Source organism: Hyperoodon ampullatus (assembly GCF_949752795.1).
Source record: "Hyperoodon ampullatus genome assembly, chromosome: 19".
Taxonomy (NCBI): domain Eukaryota; kingdom Metazoa; phylum Chordata; class Mammalia; order Artiodactyla; family Ziphiidae; genus Hyperoodon; species Hyperoodon ampullatus.
The window spans coordinates 34,267,297-34,289,445 of NC_136932.1; the positions used below are offsets into that span (position 1 = coordinate 34,267,297).

Genomic DNA, 22,149 nt, shown 5'->3' on the forward strand with positions numbered 1-22,149 from the left:
GTATAATGAGCACAAAAATCTCAAACTGGAAATCCGTTGTGCACAAAGTAACTGTCTCATGCTTCTGAAAACTGAACTGGATTTCCTTTTTTAGCGCCCGTTTTTCACAATGGCAGAAATGTAATCTCAGTACATTCTGGGGACCCTCAGGGTCTCCCCCTCCCTCCCCCTGCCCCCAGTCCTTCTGCTCTCACTCCGTATCTCTGGTTTGGTCTTAGAGATGCCAAGATATCATAGGGAATCTGGGTTTTGGCCATTGTTACCCATCCACTGGGCATCTGATCAGCTGTACTTTGTCCTTCCTGTCCTTGGTCACCAGCCCACGCCTATCATGGTTGCATCATGCCTTGTTCCTGATCCCCAGGCTTCTCCGGACCCTGCTCCATCTCAGCTGATTGATTCTTCTTCCGTGCCTCTGGAGTCTTGAGGGGCCCCTAGGGAGTTGTTGCTGGTGCTTTCTAAGGAATCCACAGCCCTTCTCCTCTTCTGCTCTCAAGCTGCTCTGAGGTGGGGTATCTCTTTGAGGCTCGCCGCTTCCCTGGGCCCTCCCTGGGGACTGAGGCACAAGGCTCCTTTGCTCTCAGATTCCCTTGGCTCACCTAGGGGGTCGATGTCTCTCCTCCAGCTCCTGCCTTGGGAGGGGGACAGATAGGAAGCACCAGGCTGTCGCTCACCTGCTTTCCCTCCGACTCATACCTCCTTCTCCTATAATGTAAGGAAAGTTTAAAAATCTCCTCTAGAGGTGGAGAACCAAGGACACTCACTCTGACTCCCCTTATCCTTCAGGTCTATTATTTATGCCCCACATCATTCTAAAGTTCACCTAAAATATTAACTCAGTTTTGGTCTACTACCATAAAAAGTATGTGATATCTTTTAAATAAAAGAAATACCAATATTATAATAAACCAAAGAAAAAATTATGGACTCAGCATCCTCTACTCTCAGAAGAGAAACTGAGAATAAATAAAAAATAACCGTATAGCCCTTCTTGAATCAACTTTTAGCGCTCTATTATTTATTTAGATAGGTCCTGCTTTTTAACTAACAGTTCTTATTTCTTCCTGCTTAACCTATATTGTAGCCTGGAGATTTTGAGAAATGAGTGGTCAGTCTGCTGAAAATGTCCCTTGATCCTTTTGCATGCTAATTCACTTCTTAATAAGGTATATTTCAAAACCTGCACCCATTTCTTTCATATGTCACAGAATCGGAAAGAATTGACTCAGGACAGAAGCAAGACGCATGAGAAAATCTCTGTGTGATTATCAAGCTTTCCAGTTACTTTTGGCTAAATCAATAATTCATGAAAATTACCATTTGTCAAGACCTTAGTTAAAGCCCTGTCCCTCGGGGGAGGTGGGTCCCGGGAGAAATAATAGAACAAAGAAAAGTCCAGATACTTGGTGAAATGTCCCCCACCTGGTCTCAAAGTAAACCAAACCCTCACTATTTGTAGTTGAGGCCCCTGTACATTCAGAAAACATTTGTCCTTTGAGGTTCCTGACAACAGCAAGCCTTTGTAAAGTTTAGGATTACATTTCTTGATACATGTTCCTGAGAACAAGGAATATTACTGGATAGGGCATGGGTAATGGGAGTCCATGGTCCAAAAGCCTTGGAAAACATTGGATTAAGCAAAATTTAACTGGTATCTTTACTGAAAAGTCATTTCAGAGACTGTAACATGCTAAAGTTTATCAGGAATGCCCAAGAGAGGGTAGTCTTTCAAATTTATTCTATCACAGAATACTTTGCTATGGAACATTTCCCAGGATTAGGGCTGTATCTGGGGAAACTCTGGCCTCTTCCAACATTAGAAATGGCAAGCAAAGACTTGAACATCCACTCAGAGTAAGACCTAGTAGGAGCAGCTCCAGCACCCAGCACAATGTCTGGCCTTCAGGGGATATCACTAGTCTCTCTCCCTCATCATCCTTTCTTGTTGAAACTACAAAGACTAATATTGGTCACCAACGGTTGTAAGAACACTTTTTAATATTGTCTTGTAATAATTCTGTTTATTTTGTTTCTCGGTCTGGAACTACCACCATGCTCATCTCCATCTGCAAAACTCTTACTCCTTCTACAAGGTCCTTCTTAAATTCCACTTACTTTGGGAATTCTTGGTGATCTTCCTATTTTATTGGAACTCTTAATGACTCACAGGATAGCCATTAATACATATTAATCAACATGTCACCTGAGATTGAGAAAACCATATTGCCCCCCACATGAGATGAGTAAGGATCATAGTGATCAAAATAGTCACTGGGACCTCTTGTCAAGTCTGCTTCATCCTTTGGTGAGAACGGTCTTGTGTCCAACGCTGTATCTTCAGTTCTGATAGTGACTTGATCCACCTTCAACTCCCACTTGGCCATTTGACTGCTACCTACTCAGCTCCATTTCTCCAGTCCTACTCGTGGGTCCCCAAGTCAATTTAGAGCATTCACCAGCATGCCCAACTGCAAAGATAGATGAAAAAACTGACTAGCAAACACACACCAGGCCAACTGGAGAAGGACCCATTCAGTGGCGATACTTGGAATGGCTTCTGAGTTTTCTTTCATCTGCGACATTTGCCCTATCACAGATTTTATGTTTCTTTGTAAGATATTTTAGATTTTCTCTATTTGTACCCTCTGCTAACGTTACAGTTTGGGATTTTATGATTTCATGGCTTATATCTAACTCTGGACTCTCCACTGGGTTGTCTACATCCAAGCTCTTCTAACCAATCCAGCATTCAGCTCGCAGAGTAATTTTCTAAAATGTTACCTTCACTATTCCTGGACTGAGCACAAGAAATCAGCCACTTGAATTTGAAGTCTGAAGATCGCAGACCCTAACATTTTTGTCTCAAGTTAAAAGAGAGAGCGCTGAAACACTTCCTTAGGGCTACAATAAGTATAAATGAAGATTTGGTCACAGGGCATTACTCAACATTTATTGTCTGTGTCTTGCAGCAGACACCTTAGTGCTTATTCCTTGTGACCTAAAATATCATGTCCCCCCACCCCAGTCAATTCCTTAAGACCCATGTTGAAATCCAGCACCTCCACCAAATCTCCCTCCTTATTTCTAGCTAATTATCAAGACTCCTGCTTTCTTCTCTAGTCTTGTTTTTGTGCTAATTCTAGTCCCCCCAGTGCCTTCCCCAGGCCAGCCCACACTTGGTTCACACTGAAACACAAGCGGTTTACACTGCACTATGCTCCCTCCCGTCTCTTGGCTTCTATGTGGTGCTCTCTCAGACTGGGATGCCCAGCCCCCAATCCTCTAGGTTCATTAGTTCATCAGCAGATCTTCACCAGGCATCTCCTTGCACCAAGTAATATGCTAGATATTCCAGGTGTGCTACTGAGGAGTGGTTCCCGGCTCCTTGGAGTACAGCCTCTAACGGGGAAACACAGACATAACCACACACCTGTAACATTGCAAACCCTCATCAAGTCTGTAAGGAAACTGCCAGGAACTTTGAGAATCTGTACCAGGAGACATGATCAAACCAGGGACAGGGGATGCAGAGGGAAGGCATCCTTAAAGATGTGTACAGCTGACATCTGAGGGATGAAGAGGGTGTACATTCTAGGTCGAAACACCATGTGCTTTGGGACAGAAAGGGACAGGGCACATCCCGGAGCTGGATGTGAATCTGGTGAGTGGGCAGCACACCTGTGTTCAGTTGAACACAATGTGATTTTGCATTTCTAAAGAGTGTGTGTATGTTTTGTCTCATTAAGATCATATGCTCCTAAAACAAGGAATGGGGCAGTGGCGCGCCATAGCATTGTTCCCGAGATATGTCAGTCTTCTGGGGGAAGCGTGGCAGTATGAAAGGTCCAGTGAAGCACCCAAAATTCTTTGAGGAGAACCATTCATGAATCCATGCACATCAACACCAGACACTCCTCTCACCGAAAACAACATCCTCATTCGTGCCGTCCAACATGGAAGCCACTAGCTCTTGTGGTTACTGAACATTTGACATGTGGCTCGTCCCTATAAAGCAGTGCTGAAAGTGTAAAACACATACTGGATTTTGAAGACTTGGTATGAAAAGAAAGAATATAAATGACCTCAGTAATTTTTATATTGACTACATGGTAAAATCACATTTTTAGGTATGTTGGCTATATTAGTAAAATTAATTTCACCTGCTTTTCACCTGTTAAGGTGGCTACTAGACATTTTAAATGACCTATGAGGCTTGTGTTCATGGCTTATATTCTATTTCTAATGCACAGAGCTGCCCTAGAGCTAGATATGGTGTGAGTGGTCCTTAGAACCCTGCCTCCTACATAGTGTGGATGTTTAATACCCACATAAAGGAAATACCTGTGCTGGGAATATGAAAGCAAAACGCATAATATCCTACCATGTTGGAGCTAGAAGGGAACTTGGCCACCACCATTTTCCAGATGGGAAAACCCAAGCATGTTTGTAAACATTTATGGGATTGCATATACTTTCAGAATAACTTTAAAACTGCCTTTTTTTTTTTTTTGGTCTCACTTTTGCAAGTCAAACTGAAATACTAAGAGACAAACTAGAATATATTAAAGCTCAAGTTAGTATTAAACCTCAACTAGATTGTTGATGTCCAATTTTAGGACACAAAGAGGCATTAAAGCTTGGCAGGACTTACTGTTCATCCTTGTAAAAAGCCCATTGCTTTATGGCAGTGGAACCTAACAAGCTCTTCACTAGTTTACAGAATAGGTTGGGACTGGCACTTCATAAACAGAAAACCACGTCCAGTCCTGGGTATTTATCCAACTGGCACAAACACAGCGATTCCACCCAGGCACCGAGTCAGAACCACCAGGTCCCCTTTGGAAGGTTAAAAAGGACTTCAATTCCACGTCAGATAGAGCACAGGAAGCAGAAGTTTCCCCTGTGAGTTTCCTGCAACCCTAGCTCTGCTGCCGCTGCCAGCCCTGGTCAGCACCCGCAGTGCGCCCCGAAAGCAGCCTGCACAGCTTGCAAGGGTGGGTACGAGGAGGTCAGGCCACCACCCACATTGCGGGGCATCCTGCCGAGACGAGGAAGCCAAGAAATCAGGAACAAATCGGACTGGAATTAAAAACCACCTCATGCAGGTTCCACGGGCCACCTCCCTCCATTAAACAGCAAGGCGATTTGTATCCCTTCCTGACCTGCTCTCCGAGGAGCGCAGGGAGAGGATATAGGGTCAGGGGAGGCAAGAGAAAGAGGAAACCGCTTAGGAAAGCACATATAACTCTTTTAGCGTGGCGAGCGCGCGCGCGCGCGCACACACACACACACACACACACACACTAGTGCAAGCAACACTAAAAAAAGCCCTTCCTCAAAAACTGGGCATATGGTTTTGGAATTGTAGCTGATATAATTTTTTAAATCTTAATTTCTCCCCTTATTTATTGGCTCATTTCCTAAGAGGTTGCTCCTTTCCACGTCCTGGGGAACTCTGATCATCCTAAACGAATACAAAGGAAAACAATCAAATGAAAAAACAAAAAACACCAAAAGCTGCTGCGGGGAGAAAAGGCTTTGCTCCGGAGCCGGCAGTGGACAGCAGAGTAGGTGGAAGGCGAAGCAGCAGCGGAGGAATTCAGTTCGTACAGGACAAATGGGGGCGTGGCGCGCGGCTTGGTCCCGGGAACCTCCGCCAACAAAACTTCTAAAGGTTCGCGGAGGTGGCGGGGGGCGGGGCGGAGCGGGGGAAGGATGTAGCGACTCCGGAGGGAGGGAACCAGGGCCCTCGGAGGGGTCTGGGCTGCGAAGGGCAGAGCGGCGTCGCAGAGGTTTGGGAACCCCTGATCCAGCGAGCGGCTGGCTGGGTGGAAGTCAGGCCCCCGGGGATCCGGCCACCCTGGCTGTCAGTCAGACGCCCCAGGAGCCGCCGCAGACCCGGCAGCGCTCCGAGGGGGCGAGGCCGCCGGCTGGGGTTGGCGGGGAGGGGTGGGCGGAGTGGGGAAGGGGCGTCGCCCCTGTCGCCCCCGCCCTCTCCGATGTCATTGGGCGGCCGCCTCGGGGTCCGCGCCACCTTTTCCCCGTCGCACCCCGCCCTCCCCGCTGAGCTTGTCCGGGGGCCGGTCCGGCCCTGGCCGTTGACGTCACCTCCAAGTTTGCTGCCCTCGGAACCCCACGTGTGGCGGCAGCGACGGCCCGGGAGGCGGCGAGCGCAGTGGCCACGGCTGCTGACAGGTCCCGCGCAGCCCGGCTCGGCCACGCCGCTCCCAGGTGGGGCCCGAGAGCCGCCGGAGCGGCCGAGCGCGCACCAAGAGGGTCGGACGGCTCGGCGCGGGCCCTCTGGCTCCCGCTCGGGTAGAGGGACTCAGGGGATCTCGCCCCGGGGCCGAGAGCGCGCGCCCAGGCGGGCCGGGGACAGAGGAAGCGGCGGCTGGGAGGCACTGTCCCCGTCGCGGTCTGCAGCGCACGGAGCTCAGCGGCCCCGGAGCCGCACCTCCCCTCACCGGGACCGAGCGAGGGATGCACGATCGCTGAGCTGGGATTCGCGCCGAAAGGCCGTTCCGGCCCGGGTCTGAGACGCACGCCTTCGCCACCGCCGCCGACACCCCCATTCCGGCGACTCTCGGGGACCGGGGGCGCCGAGCGCGGCCCCGGGCTCAGGACTTGGGCGATTCTCAGACGATGGTTTCCTAAGCACGGCACCACGTCCCCCTTCCCGCCCCCTCGACCGGAGGCTGGGATCCCGCGCAGGGCTCCGTGGGCTCCGTCTTCCCGAGGAGCCTCGGCTGCCGCCGCCCGGGCAGCTCGCACGGCCGCAGGGGCGCAGGGCGATGTGGCCTCCGTCCAGCGCGCCGGCCCCCCCGGAGGATGCCACGGCACCTGGCGGAGTCCCGGCCTAGCATGGCCCGCGCGCTGCCCGACGTCGCCTCCGGCTAGGATGGCCCCTCCGGCCCCGGCCGGCTCCCACCCCACCTCGGCCGAGCCGCTGTCCCGCAGCATCTTCCGGAAGTTCTTGCTGATGCTCTGCTCCTTGCTCACGTCCCTCTACGTCTTCTACTGCCTGGCCGAGCGCTGCCAGACCCTGTCGGGCCCCGTCGTGGGGCGGTCGGGCGGTGGCAAGGAGGCGGGGGCCCCGAGTCGCGGCATCCCGGCGGGAGGCCCGGAGGAGCCGGCGGCGTGGCCCGCGGCCGCGCGAAGGAAGCGCCTCCTGCAAGTGCAGCCGTGGCCGAGGCGCCGGCCGCCCGCGCCGCGGGAAGACGGCGAGGTGGCGGCCTGGGAAGAGGAGCCCCCTGGCCTGGCGGGGAGTCCCGGCGGCTCCGGGGCCGGGAGCAGCGTGGCCGAGACGCCACCTGGGACCCTGGCCCTGCTGCTGGACGAAGGCAGCAAGCAGCTACCGCAGGCCATCATCATCGGCGTGAAGAAGGGCGGCACGCGGGCGCTGCTCGAGTTCCTGCGCGTGCACCCCGACGTGCGCGCCGTGGGCGCCGAGCCCCACTTCTTCGACCGCAGCTACGACAAGGGCCTCGCCTGGTACCGGTGAGCTGGGGCCGGACAAGGCGGGCAGGCGGGGGCGGCCAGAGCCCGGGGTAGGGGCTCGAGGAGCCTGTGGTGACGCCCACCCAGTTCATCGCCCTCCCCGGTTTCATGCAGAGGGCAGAGGGTCATCGGTAGTTGTCCTTAAGATGAGGGGTCTCCTTCCCCACCCTGCCTTCTCCCGGGGAAGAGGGAGCGGGTGGGAGGGAAATTTTGGCCTTGCAGATTTTTCTTTAGTTCTTGGAATTCCCTTTTCCCCAAATAGCCAATCTCATCATTTTCTCCTGCTTTGTGAAAGTTTCCCTGTGCGTAGCTAAAGAGAAAAAAAAAAAAAAAAAGTCTCTTCCAAGTTAGAAACCTATTCACCAATTACTAGATACGTGACCTAGTGGATCCCTTACCAAGGAAGCCTGTTTTTATTTCTTCTTCATCTTCTGGGCGTTTCCCTGCAGTTAACGCAGCCTTTGCCATCGCCTGTTTATTTATTTACCTTAACTCTTTGCCTAATTGTCCTAGGTAGTAAGTAATATAGACACTGAGTTAAAGTGTCAAGAACTAGACTCTAGGTTTTTGAGAGATATATGTGAGAGCAGCGTGTTTTAAAGAAGGCTTCGTTGGCAATAACTTTTGTTTGGGGCTAGGAATGACTTTGTATAAAATGCTTTCTGTATTTGTAAGGAAGAGAACCTTTTGTCTCTGGACTGGCAGAAAGTTTTCTAAGGATCTCCAAACAATTCCCTTTAAAAATGAGGTAGACAAAATTTTTTGAAAGGAAGAAAAGTGGGGAAAAATAGGGATCCTGGTTACATTGTGAAAAACCCTCCTAATACAGGGTAGGAAACAAGTCTGATTTAGGTCTTAATCTTAAACTTGGCAGTCTTCTCAAATTCAGACCACCTTTAATAATAGAATAAGCCAAATTCTAATAAATCTTAGTATCACCTGGATTTTGTTTGCCATAAAATATTGGCCTTTTTTTCTTTCCTCTGAGTATATGGAAGAATAGGCCAGAATTTTCCATTTTATAAAGTTTTATCTTGTTCATTAAATTTGCAGTCTCCTTGTTATCTTAACTGAAATGATAGGACAAAAGTTACAATACCATTTAAATATATTTCAAAAGCCCACTCAATTAACCATTCATCCCCAAAAGAGAAATGGATATGATTTGACAAGTTTATTTACTTGAGGGTCAAGCACAGGAAGCAAATTTACAGTAACCCAACTCATGAGAAAACGTTTGGTCCTAAAAGTCGAACTAGAACATTAAACATGTTTAAAACAGTAACTTTCCATTTGTTGGAGAGGAAAACAAACAACCTTCCCTTACTATAGAATATATATCATTTAAAATCATCAGCCACTTAAAAAATCCCCTTGTGTTTCTGTCATTTATGTTGTATCCTCTGGGAAGTTCTTATAAAAATGACCTGTTGAATCTGGAAACAACAGGTCCTTCTTCTTAGCACAAAGGCAGCTCTGTTTTTTCCATCAAGGACACAAGAAAGAAGTGATTAAAGACCCCTAAAACTCTTATCTATAGCAGTTTGCATTGTATGTGGCCTGGTACAGGGCTATAAGTGAACACATTTCAAGCCGACTGCCCAAAAACATCTAAGACAATGTTGGACTCTGAGGTGCTATTAAATATGGTGAAATATTTAGTACTAAAACCCTTTATTTTCATTTTGCTATATAGCTTTTATTTCCACAAAGTAGGACTGTTTCTTCCTATTCCAGAAATGAGTATTTGGGGGCACAGTATATCCACAGAGCTGGATCTTATTTTCCGTTGACCTTTCTGAGCTTGTGTAAGAGAAGGAAGGTTTCAAGGTAACTAGAAACACAAGTATTTAAAAAAAAAAAAAAAAGGAAAGAAAAAAAGAAGAAAAAGTCATGAACTTTTAGGCTGCTGTCTCGTTTGGAAACTGGAGGCATGCTATAAAGTAAATATCTCCTTGGATTGTTTACTTCGGTAGAGGAGTTTTATAAAGCAATTTATGGTGGTTACAAAAATAACTGCACAGTAGACTTCATGGTTTGGTGAATTTAATTTTCTAAGTGTTGGAGCAGTGTCTTTGTTTTACCATTTGCAGTGGTCTTTTATTGAACGCATAAATTTAAGTTTAACTCAATTACATGGAAAACTATTTAAAAAGTCCAACCTATGGGGCCTGGATTATGTGATTATTTAATGAAACTTTGCTACAGTTCTCTTTCATCTCGGCCCTGAACTTGGAGTTAGACGTTTGTGAAAAAGACTGAAGACTTACCTATGACAAAAAATCACACAGAATGCCATTTAACTATTAGGCACGTTTTAGCTGCTTGTGTTTAGCCAGTATTTTAGGTAAAGGGATTCGCTAAGACCTTCTTGAGTCAGCCCAAAAATTGTAATATAGGGTTTCTAACACATTTATGACCAGACACACACACACACACACACACAAACAGAACGAAAACCCTAGTATTTGAACCCTGAAGTGAATTATGGAAGAGAAAAAATTTGTACAGTATTTTTTACATGCTCATTGACATGGGAGAATCATAATGTCTAAGCCTTGTTTTTTTGCCCAGTGAAAATGTTCGGAAGCACTTTTGCCATAATAGTTTGTTGTGGCAGCGCCCCCTACCGTCCTGACAACGGGACAAATCTGTTGCTGCTGCGAAGTTGGAAGAAAATCTCTTGGAAATTGAGTTTGAGAGTTAAAAACGCCTGTTGTTAGGATGCGTCAATAAATTTCTCTCTCTGGGAAAAAAATTAAAAGTACTTTAAAAACTACATGCCGAGAACAGTGTAATCAATGGTTTCTTCGTTTGGACAAATGTGTAGTAAAGGCCAAGCAAACGAATTTATTTAAAATCTCTAAAAAGGAAATTATTCTTATTGATTTAAAGATGTCCTAATATTACTCTAAAATAAATGAAATAAAGGAACATTTTAATATGCCAGGAAATTTGTTGATGATAATTTAGGACGCTTCAGCGGACTTTTCTGGATATGAAACTCCACTCTGATGGGGTTTAAAAAAACATTCCACATTACTTAATTTAGCTGACATGATATCAGGACAACAAATGTCTGTGGCTTGCATGTCACAGGAAAGCAATCCTTCACCGTGAGCGGTCTCCATTTCCATCGGATGTGTGGTGGGTTCCTCAAGAAAAGGGGGGAATTATTTCATTACCTTCAGAACTTTGAGATCTTTTCTGGAAGTTAAGACCAAATGCCTCTGCTGTGGTTCAAGAGCAGGTGAACTTGGAATTCTAAAAGAAGCCCCCTCCCCTACTCTGCCTGTATATCTGCACCAACTAGAGGCCACGGTTATTTTTCCCCTAAGACAAAAGATACCTATTTATAAAGTATTTAAAGATATGTGTGTGCTTATATATATTAGTTACATATATATATATTTATATATGTATATGAATATAAATGTTTGGATTCTGTAACACTTCAGTCTTTTATTTGGGGACAAGATAGTAAGTGTTCATCATCTAATCTCTTGTTCTAGCATGTCTCTTTCCTATATTTGGACTCATTTTCTTTAGTGAGACTGGGTGATTTCCCCAGAGAAGAATGTCACTAAACTTATTTTACTCTGTAGCGTCCAGAAAGATCAAAGATTCCTCAGCTTGGAGTTGAGGAGTTGGTCCTTTCCGTGGCTTCATCAGAATGTGAAGTCTTCTGGCCCTTCCTGATCACTGCCTTGTTTATCAAGTCCATGGGAGAGGCAGGCTGAGCAGAGGCACTTCCGGTTCCTATCGGGGGCGATCGCATCTCGGAGCAGCTGGGAGCAGCTGCAGAGTACCTCCGTGCGCACTTTCCCACCCTCCTGAGCCACCAGCTCTTCTACATGAAGGGTTGGAAGTGAAATTCGAGCCAAGGGAGTCTGGCCACCCATGCAAGGTCCTGGGGATTGACATCCAGAGGGGCTCTGTGTCCTCAGAGGGAAGCGAAGGACCTTGGAAGGGATAAGAGGTATTGGGGGGAAATCGGGGAGAAGCAGCTTTGGGCCCTGAGTCTAGGGTACATGTCTGTGTGTGTGTTGGGGGAGGGCCCAATTTCTTTCATGCATTTGCCCCCTGGAGCCCTCAGTGATTGGACACTCTCCATCAACTGAGGGGTTGCAAAGAACCCCTTTGAGAAGCCACATGCTGCCATTTTGTTTGCCCTGGGTTCATCTCCCCAGTAGACCAACCCAGCAAGACAAGTCCAACAGTCTCATTGTGTGTGTGTGTGTGTGTGTGGCGCATGAGGTTCATTCATGAACCCCTACACACATGTATGCAAGAGCAGGTACCCAGTAGGTGGGGAAAGTGATAGAATTGATAACAGAAAAGTTATTTAGTGGTTGGGGAACTTCTGAGCAGCATCAGACACCCAGGTGGAGCAAGGTCTAGGATTATTGAGTCCAGGCATTAAAAACAACAATAGCAAAACCATGTTTGGTATAGCCTGGCATTGGAATACCTTATGTGAGTGATTATTCCCGTGTAGTGATGAGATTTATCATGTGCTGATGTAGTGTGTGTGAAATGCACAGCCAAGTAGGAGTGAAAACCCTCCACGATATTGTAATCTTCTGCCTTCCTCTTAAAAAAAATCAAGAACCGCTCTGGCCAAAATATTTGTCTCATAGAAATGTCTGTTGATTGGCCCAGAAAGAGTACGTGCCAAATCTGTATTCTGGAGGGGTCATGAGAACAAAATAAGCCTGTGCAATTAATGGCAACAGGGGCTGACCTTACTCAGACCAGATGCTCCCATCATAGTAGGAGAGTGTCACAGAGCAAACAAACTGACTTGGTATAAACAACAAAGGCCTGCTATCTCTACGGGATGCATTTGAAGGACTGCACATCACGATTACCATCAGCCATATTGCTGCGCTGGGTTGGGAACTTGAGAGACGTAGTGATTTCCCTTAGGGGCATGTCTTCCTCCCCCAAGGAACAGGAACTGGGCTGATAAACGGCATCCTTTCTCCGTGTGCTTCCCAATGATATTAGACTGGAAGCTTTTAGAAAGTTTGTTTTTCCTTAAGTGATGAATCATAATTGTGGAAATGAGGTTTCTTATTAAAACATATGCCTTTGATGTGTAATCAGAGGAAATTGCACCTAAGTAATATTTTAGCTCCCTAGTCTTTGCATTTTAAAGAATGTCTTAAAAATGTTCGGAAGCACTTTAAAATCTTTGCTCATTTGATACAGTTAAAAAAATCTATTTGGAGGGGGGAGTATTGATATAGTTAATAAATAAACTTACGTGAAATAAACTTATGTGAAAGCAGAATGTAGAAACTGAGGAAATGCTGAGTTCAGAGAATTGAAACATCTTCCCAGCTGCTTGCCTCCAATGATGCAACTCCTGATTTTATATATTACTCATGTGGTCATGACTGTTACGCCTCTAACATTTACATTTATTCTGTGATTCCTTGAAAGCTGGATTCCAGAAGTTCAGATTTGCTCAGTTTCAGAAGCTGTCAGATGGCAGTAAATGTGAAAAAGAAAAGGGGAACTGCTTAATAAGAAGGAAGTTTAGTACTTGCCGTTAGTTTAGTACTTGTGATATTCTCACAAAGGTTAAAAAAAAAAATCCTCTTCCTGGTCTCTTTTGAGAGCAGCCCACTTTGAATGTGACCTTTAGCGCCACCTAGTGGGAGGGAGAGTCAGCAAGGAACTCAAAAGGGTGGACTTTGAAAACCTCATTATGGTCAGAGTATATTTGGTCTCACTTAAAAAAAAAAAATCATCCTGGGTAGCACTTACCGCCACTCTGCCTGAGCCGGCTCTTTCAGGCAGGGAGGTTATCCTTTGGAGAGAAATAGAAAAGAGCTGCCTTGACAATAAACCTGAAAAAGAAGAGAGAAGTGATTGGGAGATTTATATTAGAAATGTGCGTGCCTGAAAGGAATGCCATATGCCCAGATTAGTTTTGTTAGTGTGTTTTGCCTCTGTTTCTGAAAGCCAGCTTCACATGAAAATACTCCCAGATGATTTTATTTCAACATCAGTAATGCAGTCTTATTTCTATCCCTGTGTTGTACAGGCTCTGGAAGAGGGTCCCAGGGTTCTTAACAGGCAGCACCCAGAAGCCTGTTTAACCCTTAATGCACCTGAGATACACTTTGGGAAGATCCACCACGTGGGATAGTTTTATAGGAAGGTGTTTTCGGAGTTCCAACGGGAGACTGTTTCCTGTGACTTTGGTCCAGGGCCTGGCGAGGGGGGGTGAGCAGGTATGCACTACTATATATAGAATAGATCACCAGCAAGGACCTACTGTAGAGCACAGGGAACTCTACTCAATATTCTGTAATAACCTATAAGGGAGAAGAATCTGAAAAGATTAGATAGATATGTATTTACATCTGAATCACTTTGCTGTACACCCGAAACTAATATAACATTGTAAATCAACTATAATTCAACTTAAAAAAAAATAAGGAAGGAGGAAAGGGGAACGTGGGAACGCTCCGGTGGAGGAACGTGGCGGACGCCACTGGACCAAGTGCTGAGGGTGACGTTCCCTAGCTGCTGTGTTGAGATCTTGTATCCCCTGGTGTAAGGCAGGGAGGAGGGCTTCAACTGGGGGGTTTTCTTCCCCTAAATCCTTGACCCCCATCTAATCATGAGAAAACGTTAGACCAGCATGAATGGATGGTACAGCCACAGAATACCTGACCAGCATTCTTCACAAATGGTGAGATCATGAATAACAAAATAAGACCGATAAACTGTCTCAAAAGAGACTAATTGCTAATGCATCAATACAGTCTGGTACCGTCAACTGGATCCTGGAATAGAAAAAGGGAATTGGTGGAAAACTGAGGAAGTGTGACTGATGTGTGTGGTTTAGTTCACGGTGTCATACCAAGGTTGATTTCTTGGTTTTGATCCTTTACCAGGGTTATGGAAGGTGACAACCTCAGGGGAAACTGTCTGGCTGAAAGGGTCTCTGAGATTTTTCTGTACTGCTTTTTTTTTTTTTTACAGTTTTGTTGTCTAGAATGATTCCAAAACCAAAGGGAAAAGAACACCATTAACAAAGAAGGCAGAGGGTGTGAGGGGTCATCCTGAAACGCTCCACCAAGCCAGCCCTTCACTCCTCTCCTCCCCAAGGCCCCCAGCACCAGCCTGCTAGCTCCCTCCACGCCAGCACCTGTTGCTGCAGGCATGCTGATCCTTCCCTCCGCTTATTTCAGAATAAAATTGGCTCAGGGCCCCCTCCTGCTCTCTTGTCTCTGAAACACGGACAGAGACTGTCTTGTCTTTCTTTCTCTTCTTTATGGTTGGCAAGTGTCAAGTCAAGAAGGTATAAAAAGTCACCCAGCCCTGACTGAATCCCTCTCTGCCTGGAGAGCAAAAACTTCGATGTCGGTGGCAAGTTTTTGAGAACACAGAGAACTGAAGTAGGGGTCAGAGGAAAATCTGATGTGGGCATCTGGCTTTTTTGCCTCCAATGTAGGAGGGGCAGTTGTCAGGACTGGGGAAGCTGGTGATGTGGTGACGAGATGGGGCCGTGCCTGGGGACACTCCTTACAGCTAAGATGACAGCACAGTCTGGATTTTCTGGGTCAGCTTAAATGTTCTATCTGCTTACTTGCCCTTGTGCTTTAACCTTTGGTTTAGACCCTGGCTTATGGGATCTGCCACGGGAGCAAAGCAGACCTGGAGCAATCACAGGGTTGAAGGAGAGGGTGGAAGGGAGAAAATCCAACCTCCAGAGCACTGGAGGACAGGACCTGGGCATCCTGGTGGTTCTTCCTGCTGGAACAGCTAAGCCTGGGATGCCAGCATTATCAGACTCAAAGTTCCTGTCCAGGTAGCGTGCTGGCATTTTCTGCTTCTGTTGTGCATCAGAGGCTCAGGTTTAATAGAGTAATGACAATCTGCCTCAAAACATTTCCTTTGATATTTTAACAACTGTCAAAATTAAAATCACATTTTCACTTAGGCAAAACGAAACAACACCTGGTACATCTTGAGACTCAGAGAAGATAACAGTATTTCCTCTTAATCGTTGGCTCACTTACCATGGTTGCATCTGTCTTATGAACCTGTATCGTGCAAAGGACAGGCTACTAAATGCTTATGTAGATAAAAATAATTCTGTGATTTAATGCCATTCTGGGCTTGTTGTTTGACATTTTCCCATCTTAGTTGGTATAATGCTTTTCTTCATGCATGTTGAAACTTTTTAAAAATAGCAAAATATTTGAACCCTGCAAAGTACATTTGACGAAATCTGTCATTTTAGTTTCTATTTCATTTATTTTCACTCTGATTTTCGTTATTGCTTTCCTTCTTCTAACTGTGGGCTTAGATTGCTCTTCTTTTTCTGGTTCCTTAAGGGGTAAAGTTAGGTTGCTTATTTGAGATTTTCTTTTTCCTTAATGTAGGCATTTGTCACTATGAACCCCCCTCTTAGAACTGCTTTTGCTGCATCCCATAAGTTTTGGTGTGTTCGGATTCCATTTTCATTTGTCTCAAGATATTTTCTGATTTACTTTTTGATTTCTTCTTTGGCTCATTGGTTTTAAGTAGGATGTTGTTCAACATCCACACATTTGTGAATTTTCCAGTTTTCTGCTTGTTACTGATTTCTAGCTTCATACCATTGTGTTCAGAAAAGATACTTGATATGATCTCAATCTTCTTAAATGTGTTAAGACTAGATTTGTGGTCAAGCATACGATCCACCCTGGAGAACGTTCTGTGTGCATCCTGCTGCTGTTGTATGGAATGTTCTGTATATGTCTGTTAGGTCTATCTGGTCTAACACATAGTTCAAATCCAACGTTTCCTTACTAATTTTCTGTCTGAATGATCTATCTGTCATTTTAGATGTAAGGTAATAATAGCTGCATTTGTTGAGCCCACACTGGATGTTGCTAGATTTTACTGCATGACCTGCTGCATGTAGTCTGGATATTTTATTAATAAGACTAATATCATTAGGTAGGTCCTATCATTTACTGCCTTTTATAGCTCAAGAAACTGAGGCTCAAAAAGATGAAGTAACTTGCCCAGGGTCATATAGTCAAGTAAATAGTAGAACTAGTGCTGAACCCAAGTCCACCCACCTTATGCCAATGCTTCACCGCTGGGAAGCATCATGTTCTCAGATGGAATTGCCCGTGTGTGGTTCCTGCCTAGATATCCAGCCATCAGTGGCTCAACGATGGTAGGGATTGAAAGCCTATCCCATGTGATAGAAGGACTTGGACATGTTTGATTCTGGGCCTTAGACCTTTAGTTAAAAACTAGGCAGCATATCAACATAGGGTTGACAAAGTGAATTTTTTTTTTTTTTTTTTTTTTTTTTTTTTTTGCGGTATGTGGGCCTCTCACTGTTGTGGCCTCTCCTGTTGCGGAGCACAGGCTCCGGACACACAGGCCCAGCGGCCATGGCTCATGGGCCCAGCCGCTCCGCGGCATGTGGGATCTTCCCAGACCGGGGCACGAACCCGTTTCCCCTGCATCGGCAGGCGGACTCTCAACCACTGCGCCACCAGGGAAGCCCAACAAAGTGAATTTTTAAGTCTTTAAATATCCTTGTGAGTCTATTGGCCTATCTGGAATAACTAAAACCACCTCCACTTTTTGTGTAATTCTTTTTTTTTTTTTAAGAAATAATATAATCTGATCACAGAGCTCATCTTATTGATCATATCAGAAATCCTGAGCCATTCAATTGATTTTTCACCCACCCATTGAAAAATAATCACCCTGAAAAAAACCTCTTTGCTTAGTGGTCCAAATGAGCAAGTTTCCTTCTTCTAAATGGCTGCATGGGGAAGCCAAAATATTGTCAGAGATATATGAGAAGGTGGCTGGCTGCTCCTGGAAGTGGGGCAAGGCAAGTTGGTGGTTGTACCCATTCCCTGGTGTCTTCAACTTTGTAGGAAACCCCCAACCAACCATGGCTGAGTCATGCCAAAGTCCATCTTTCTCACTCTTTTCTGTATTTGCCCTTTATTTTTTAGCTTTTTATTTTATATCGGAGTATAGCCAATTAACAATGTTGTAATAGTTTCAGGTACACAGCAAAGTGACTCAGTCATCCATATACATGTACTTGCACTTTCTGATTGACACTTTTTATTCTTTAGAAATGTTAATATTCCCAATCAGGCCATAGCCCAATTTTTACCCCCAAGCACTCTTCTATCTTCATTATTATTGTTATTAATAATTTTTATCTAATTATCCTGCCAGCTGGTCATTAATAGTGCCAAGCTCTTTACTGTAGTGATTGGATCATTGCCAAATAAGGCATGGTTGTTGATTTGAACTTTTCTGGCTCTAACCAGACAGAATCATAAACCGTAAAGGAAGTTGGAATTAGAAAGTATCTCAGAGATTGTCTTCTGCCTATGAGAAAACAGGGTGCGTTGCCCAAGGTTAAGCTAAAAGACAAGAGCTTAGAGCTTCCATTTTTCAGGGTAAAATTCTGGAGACTACAAGTGGGAAACCATTGCATGCTCTGAATTACATAAATATCATTTTGGAGAATTTGTATCGATGGCAAAATTATTCCAGAGAATGGAACAATTGATAGCATTATTCTTTCTCCTCCCAGAACTGGCGAATTAAAGTATTGAATTGAATTTAGTCAGTGATCAATTCATCTTTACATTTGTGGTTTTCATCTCAGATGTTTTCCCCAGTATTTTGATGCTTATGGATTTTGGAACCCAGCTAGCATGATTGGCCTGTGGATCCTTGTAAGTAATTTGTGTTTTATGGTTGTTACCTGCTTGTAAAAGATTAGTGGGAGAAATCCAACTACAGACAGAAAAAAAGTTTGCTTTTTCTCTCTCTCGAGCATTCAGAGTAGGAAGTAATCAATCAAATTATGGGAATAAAATTCCTTTTCCCTTTTTCAGAGTTTTTACTTGGATTAGAGCTCTCCTTTCAATAGGAAATATCAAAGTTGCCAGGCTGGTTTGAATGACAAATTCAAAAGTGGTGTGTTTGTTACGGTCGTAAATCTTTGCAGATTCTCCTTAAGCTCAGGTATTTAAAAAGGGAACTGAATTAAGCCGAAACAAAAGTTACATTCCCAGAGCTAACTGCGCCCCTGGTCACCTTTCTTAACTGAAGCCATGTTTGCTTGCAATCGATGTTTGAAAAGTTCTGGCGGTAAGAAAAGGCTGCAGTGATGAAGTGATTTCGTTTTACAAACAAAGCTTTTGAGTAAACAAAAACTGGCATCTGGGTTTTTTCTTAATTTTCTGGTGGACTTTAATTATTGTAGTTTCTTTCATCAGATGTTGTGGGTTTTTCTTAAAGAAATAAAGGCCACTTGTTTTTCTTTCTAATGAGACCTTTCTCTTTCTTCTTGGTGTAGGAGGACTTGAGATTACAACAGTATCTGTTAAAAAGGCTTTCCCCAAAGCCAGAGGGTCTACTAGAATGCCCTGTTAGGGTTTAATGATGGAAAGAAAACACATTGGATCTGTTTTATATTTATATGGGGGGGAGAGTTCATGGGGAGCTAATGCTTGTGATGAAAATTCTTGGGATTTTCAGGTGCATTTGCCCTGTGGCAGAGGGTGGCAAGTTGGAAGCAGACATTGGAGAAACCACTTCTCAGCTCCAGCTGACAGTTACCAAGAAAGAAAGTAAACTCATGATTGCCCTGCCCTCTGATTTTTCTAAAGAATCTTGGGATACTGGTTTTTTAAAAAACATATTGAGAAATAATTAACATATTAAAAACCAAAACTAACACAAACCAAAATTCTGCATAGAGGGAGTAAATCAATTTCATCTGGAGGAGAGGGGCTGCTAGTTTATAACCTTTGGCTTATAGTGAAGATCAGAGTTAGCAACAAAAAGCTGGTGTGTATTAAGAGTTTTTCAAACTATGAATCCCAAGACATTAGTGTATAATAAAACCAATTATTATTTTTTTAATGGAAGGGGCTATAACAGGATAAAATAAGAGAGTGGATCCCAGGTAGTAAGCCGGGCAAATACTATCTTGACAGGCTTGGTTCAGATATGTACATACATAAATAGATCAGTGTGTGCTGAAAGATTGGATGTAAACGTAATTATTATTAGTGGATTTCAATAGAAAAAAGTTTGAAAAGCACTGGCCAGTATGAACAGAAGTCCTGTGTGAAGAGACTAAAGTGAAAGTGCTTCAGGGTCCCTCGAGAAACTAACCTTCATCTTTTTCAACTTTGTATCTCTGGGCCCTGGAACTGTACCTGTCACAGAAGAGATTCACTCTTTGTTTAATAAAAAAAGATGATGCCTTAGGCCATGGCTCAGTGATTTTTTTTCTGGAAAGGGCCAATAGTAAATGTTTTAGGTTTCATGGGTCATATGGTCTCCGTCACAACTATTCAACTCTGCTTTTTAGCAGGAAAGCAGCCTTAGACAATATGTAAATGAATGGGTGTGGCTATGTTCCAATAAAACGTTATTGACCAAAACAGGCCTTTGGCTCACTGGCCTGGTTTGCAGACTTCTAGGATAGGCTAAAAGCTTCAAATATCTCCCTGGATCTTCCCTTACTTTACTTAGCATGTGAGTATCCACCACGAACATTCATGGGAGGTGCTGAGGGTGTAGCTGAGGGACCCCCTATGTGAGGTGCCGCTCAGAAATAACAGCTCCTCGAGACTGGATGAGGCTAGAAGTGTCCATCCCAGGCAGTGACCAGTGGAAACTTTTTGAAATATGCAGACTTGTTCAGCATGGTGGCATTCCATGTAAAGGTGATTCATATGCTCAATGACAAATGTTCTACTTTGGAAGAGACATCATATAAGCACAAATTGGCAGTCTTTGGTCATTTTTTAAAAAAAGCTTAATAATGCCTTTTGCTGTTTCCTTGACTTTGTCTTGAGTAGCTGTTTAATTTACATAGATCTTCCCCTGCTTCTCCATTCTTCCGTCTGTCTTCTGGATGCCTGGGCATCCTGTGATGGGGTCACCTGACCTCTGTCCTGAGAAGCAATCCCACCCAGCAGTTTCAGTCAACAGTCTGAGTTTGCAGGTGAAGAGTGAGGCATCATGTTGGGATCAAAGTGTCAGAAAAGATTTTTGAGACCATTCAATAACATGTTTAGGGAGTTTGGACTTTATTCTAGATCAGCGTTGTCCAACAGAAATGTAACGGGAACTGCATATGTCCTTTTAAATGTTCTGGTAGCTTCTTTAAAAAAGTAGGAATGAAGAGGCAATGTTCATTCTAATAATATTTTGATTGAAGCCAAGTTGTCTGAAATATTATAATTTCAATATGTAATCAACAATAAAACATTATCAACGAGACATTTTGCATTTTTTGTACAAAATCTTCCAAATCTCATATGCATTTTATTTTATTTTATTTTTTAACACTTTATTTTATTTTATTTTTATTTTTTGGCCATGCCACACAGCATGTGGGATCTTAGTTCCCTGACCAGGGTTCGAACCTGTGCCCCCTGTCTTGGAAGCATGGAGTCTTAATCACTGGACTGCCAGGGAAGTCCCTCATATGCATTTTATGCTTGCGGCATTTCTCAATTCCGACTACCCACATTTCGAGTATTCACCCTGAGGCCAGTGGCTACCATATTGGGTAGTTACGGCTCTTGAGGCAAGGCCAGGGGAGGGGTTTTGAAGGCTTTCCATAGAGAGCTGATTCCGTAGACGTCCTCTGGTTCTGCCCAGGAAACCCAGTCCGAGGTGGCGTGGGAAGGACGGGGGATGCACACCAAGCCCCTGGTTGTTGAGTCTCAAGGACAGAGATGGAGGCTTGAACTAGAACAGGGCCATGGCCATGGGAAGTGGTGGGAAGGAGATTTGCTGGACGTTTTGGTGGAAGGAATCATAAAACTTTGTGTGGGATGCTAACGAGGAGGAAGGGGAGAAACTGGAGAATACTGGAGGATTTCTAGCTCAGGGATAGTTATGATTGACTGTGACTGTCATAGGGAGGGACACAGAGGAGTTAACAGGTACCAAGGGGAACAGGCAACTTTGTTTTAGGCACATGAAGTGGATGGAGCCTCAAGGTGGGCTGGAGCACACAAATAAGGTCAGGCTTGGGGCCACCGTAGGCCTGATGGCTGAGGCCGTGCCAGCCGTCACGGTAGCCGAGATATGAAACTGTGGAACAGAAACACAGGGGAGGGAGGGAAGAGCAGGAACAGGAAAACACGGTTATATTCTTTCCCCAAAGAAGGACCGTTTCTACAGTTTATGCCGTGCACGCGCAAGTGTTTAGAGGGAAAGGTACTGATGTCTAGAATTTGGTTTGAAACACATTCAAAAGGATGAGATGAATTGATGGATGGGTAGAGGGTTGTGTAGATATGTGATAATAAAAGTGCAGAAAAATCCCTATTTAGAGTCTAGTTGGTGGGTAGATGGGTGTTTGGTTGTACAATTCTTACCAATTTTTGCTACGTTTAAAATTTTCATAAGAAAATGTTGGCAGTAGCAGGGAGGAGATGTTTTCAAGGTCAGTAGTATGAAATGCTACAGAAGGTGTGAATAGAGGTCCAAGACCAAAGAATGTTTGTCTCGTCAACTAGGAAGTTATTGGTGACCCTGAGACCAGGTGGGCTATGGCGTGTGACAAAAGCCAGCGGGCAGTGTGTTGATGGGTAAAAGAAAATTACTCAGAAGAGGCGC

At 44.7% G+C, this 22,149-nt stretch overlaps 1 protein-coding gene across 1 annotated transcript in view; it reads left to right on the forward strand.

Moving 5' to 3' along the window:
- Positions 1-6,898: 6,898 nt before the first annotated feature.
- Positions 6,899-22,149, forward strand: part of HS3ST3A1 (heparan sulfate-glucosamine 3-sulfotransferase 3A1) — a gene marked incomplete at both ends in the record, with an annotated part of 79,941 nt that continues 64,690 nt past the window's right edge. The window contains one exon of the mRNA XM_079726252.1: positions 6,899-7,497. Within this exon, the coding sequence (XP_079582378.1) occupies positions 6,899-7,497 (599 nt within the window). The remainder of the gene's footprint in view (positions 7,498-22,149) is intronic.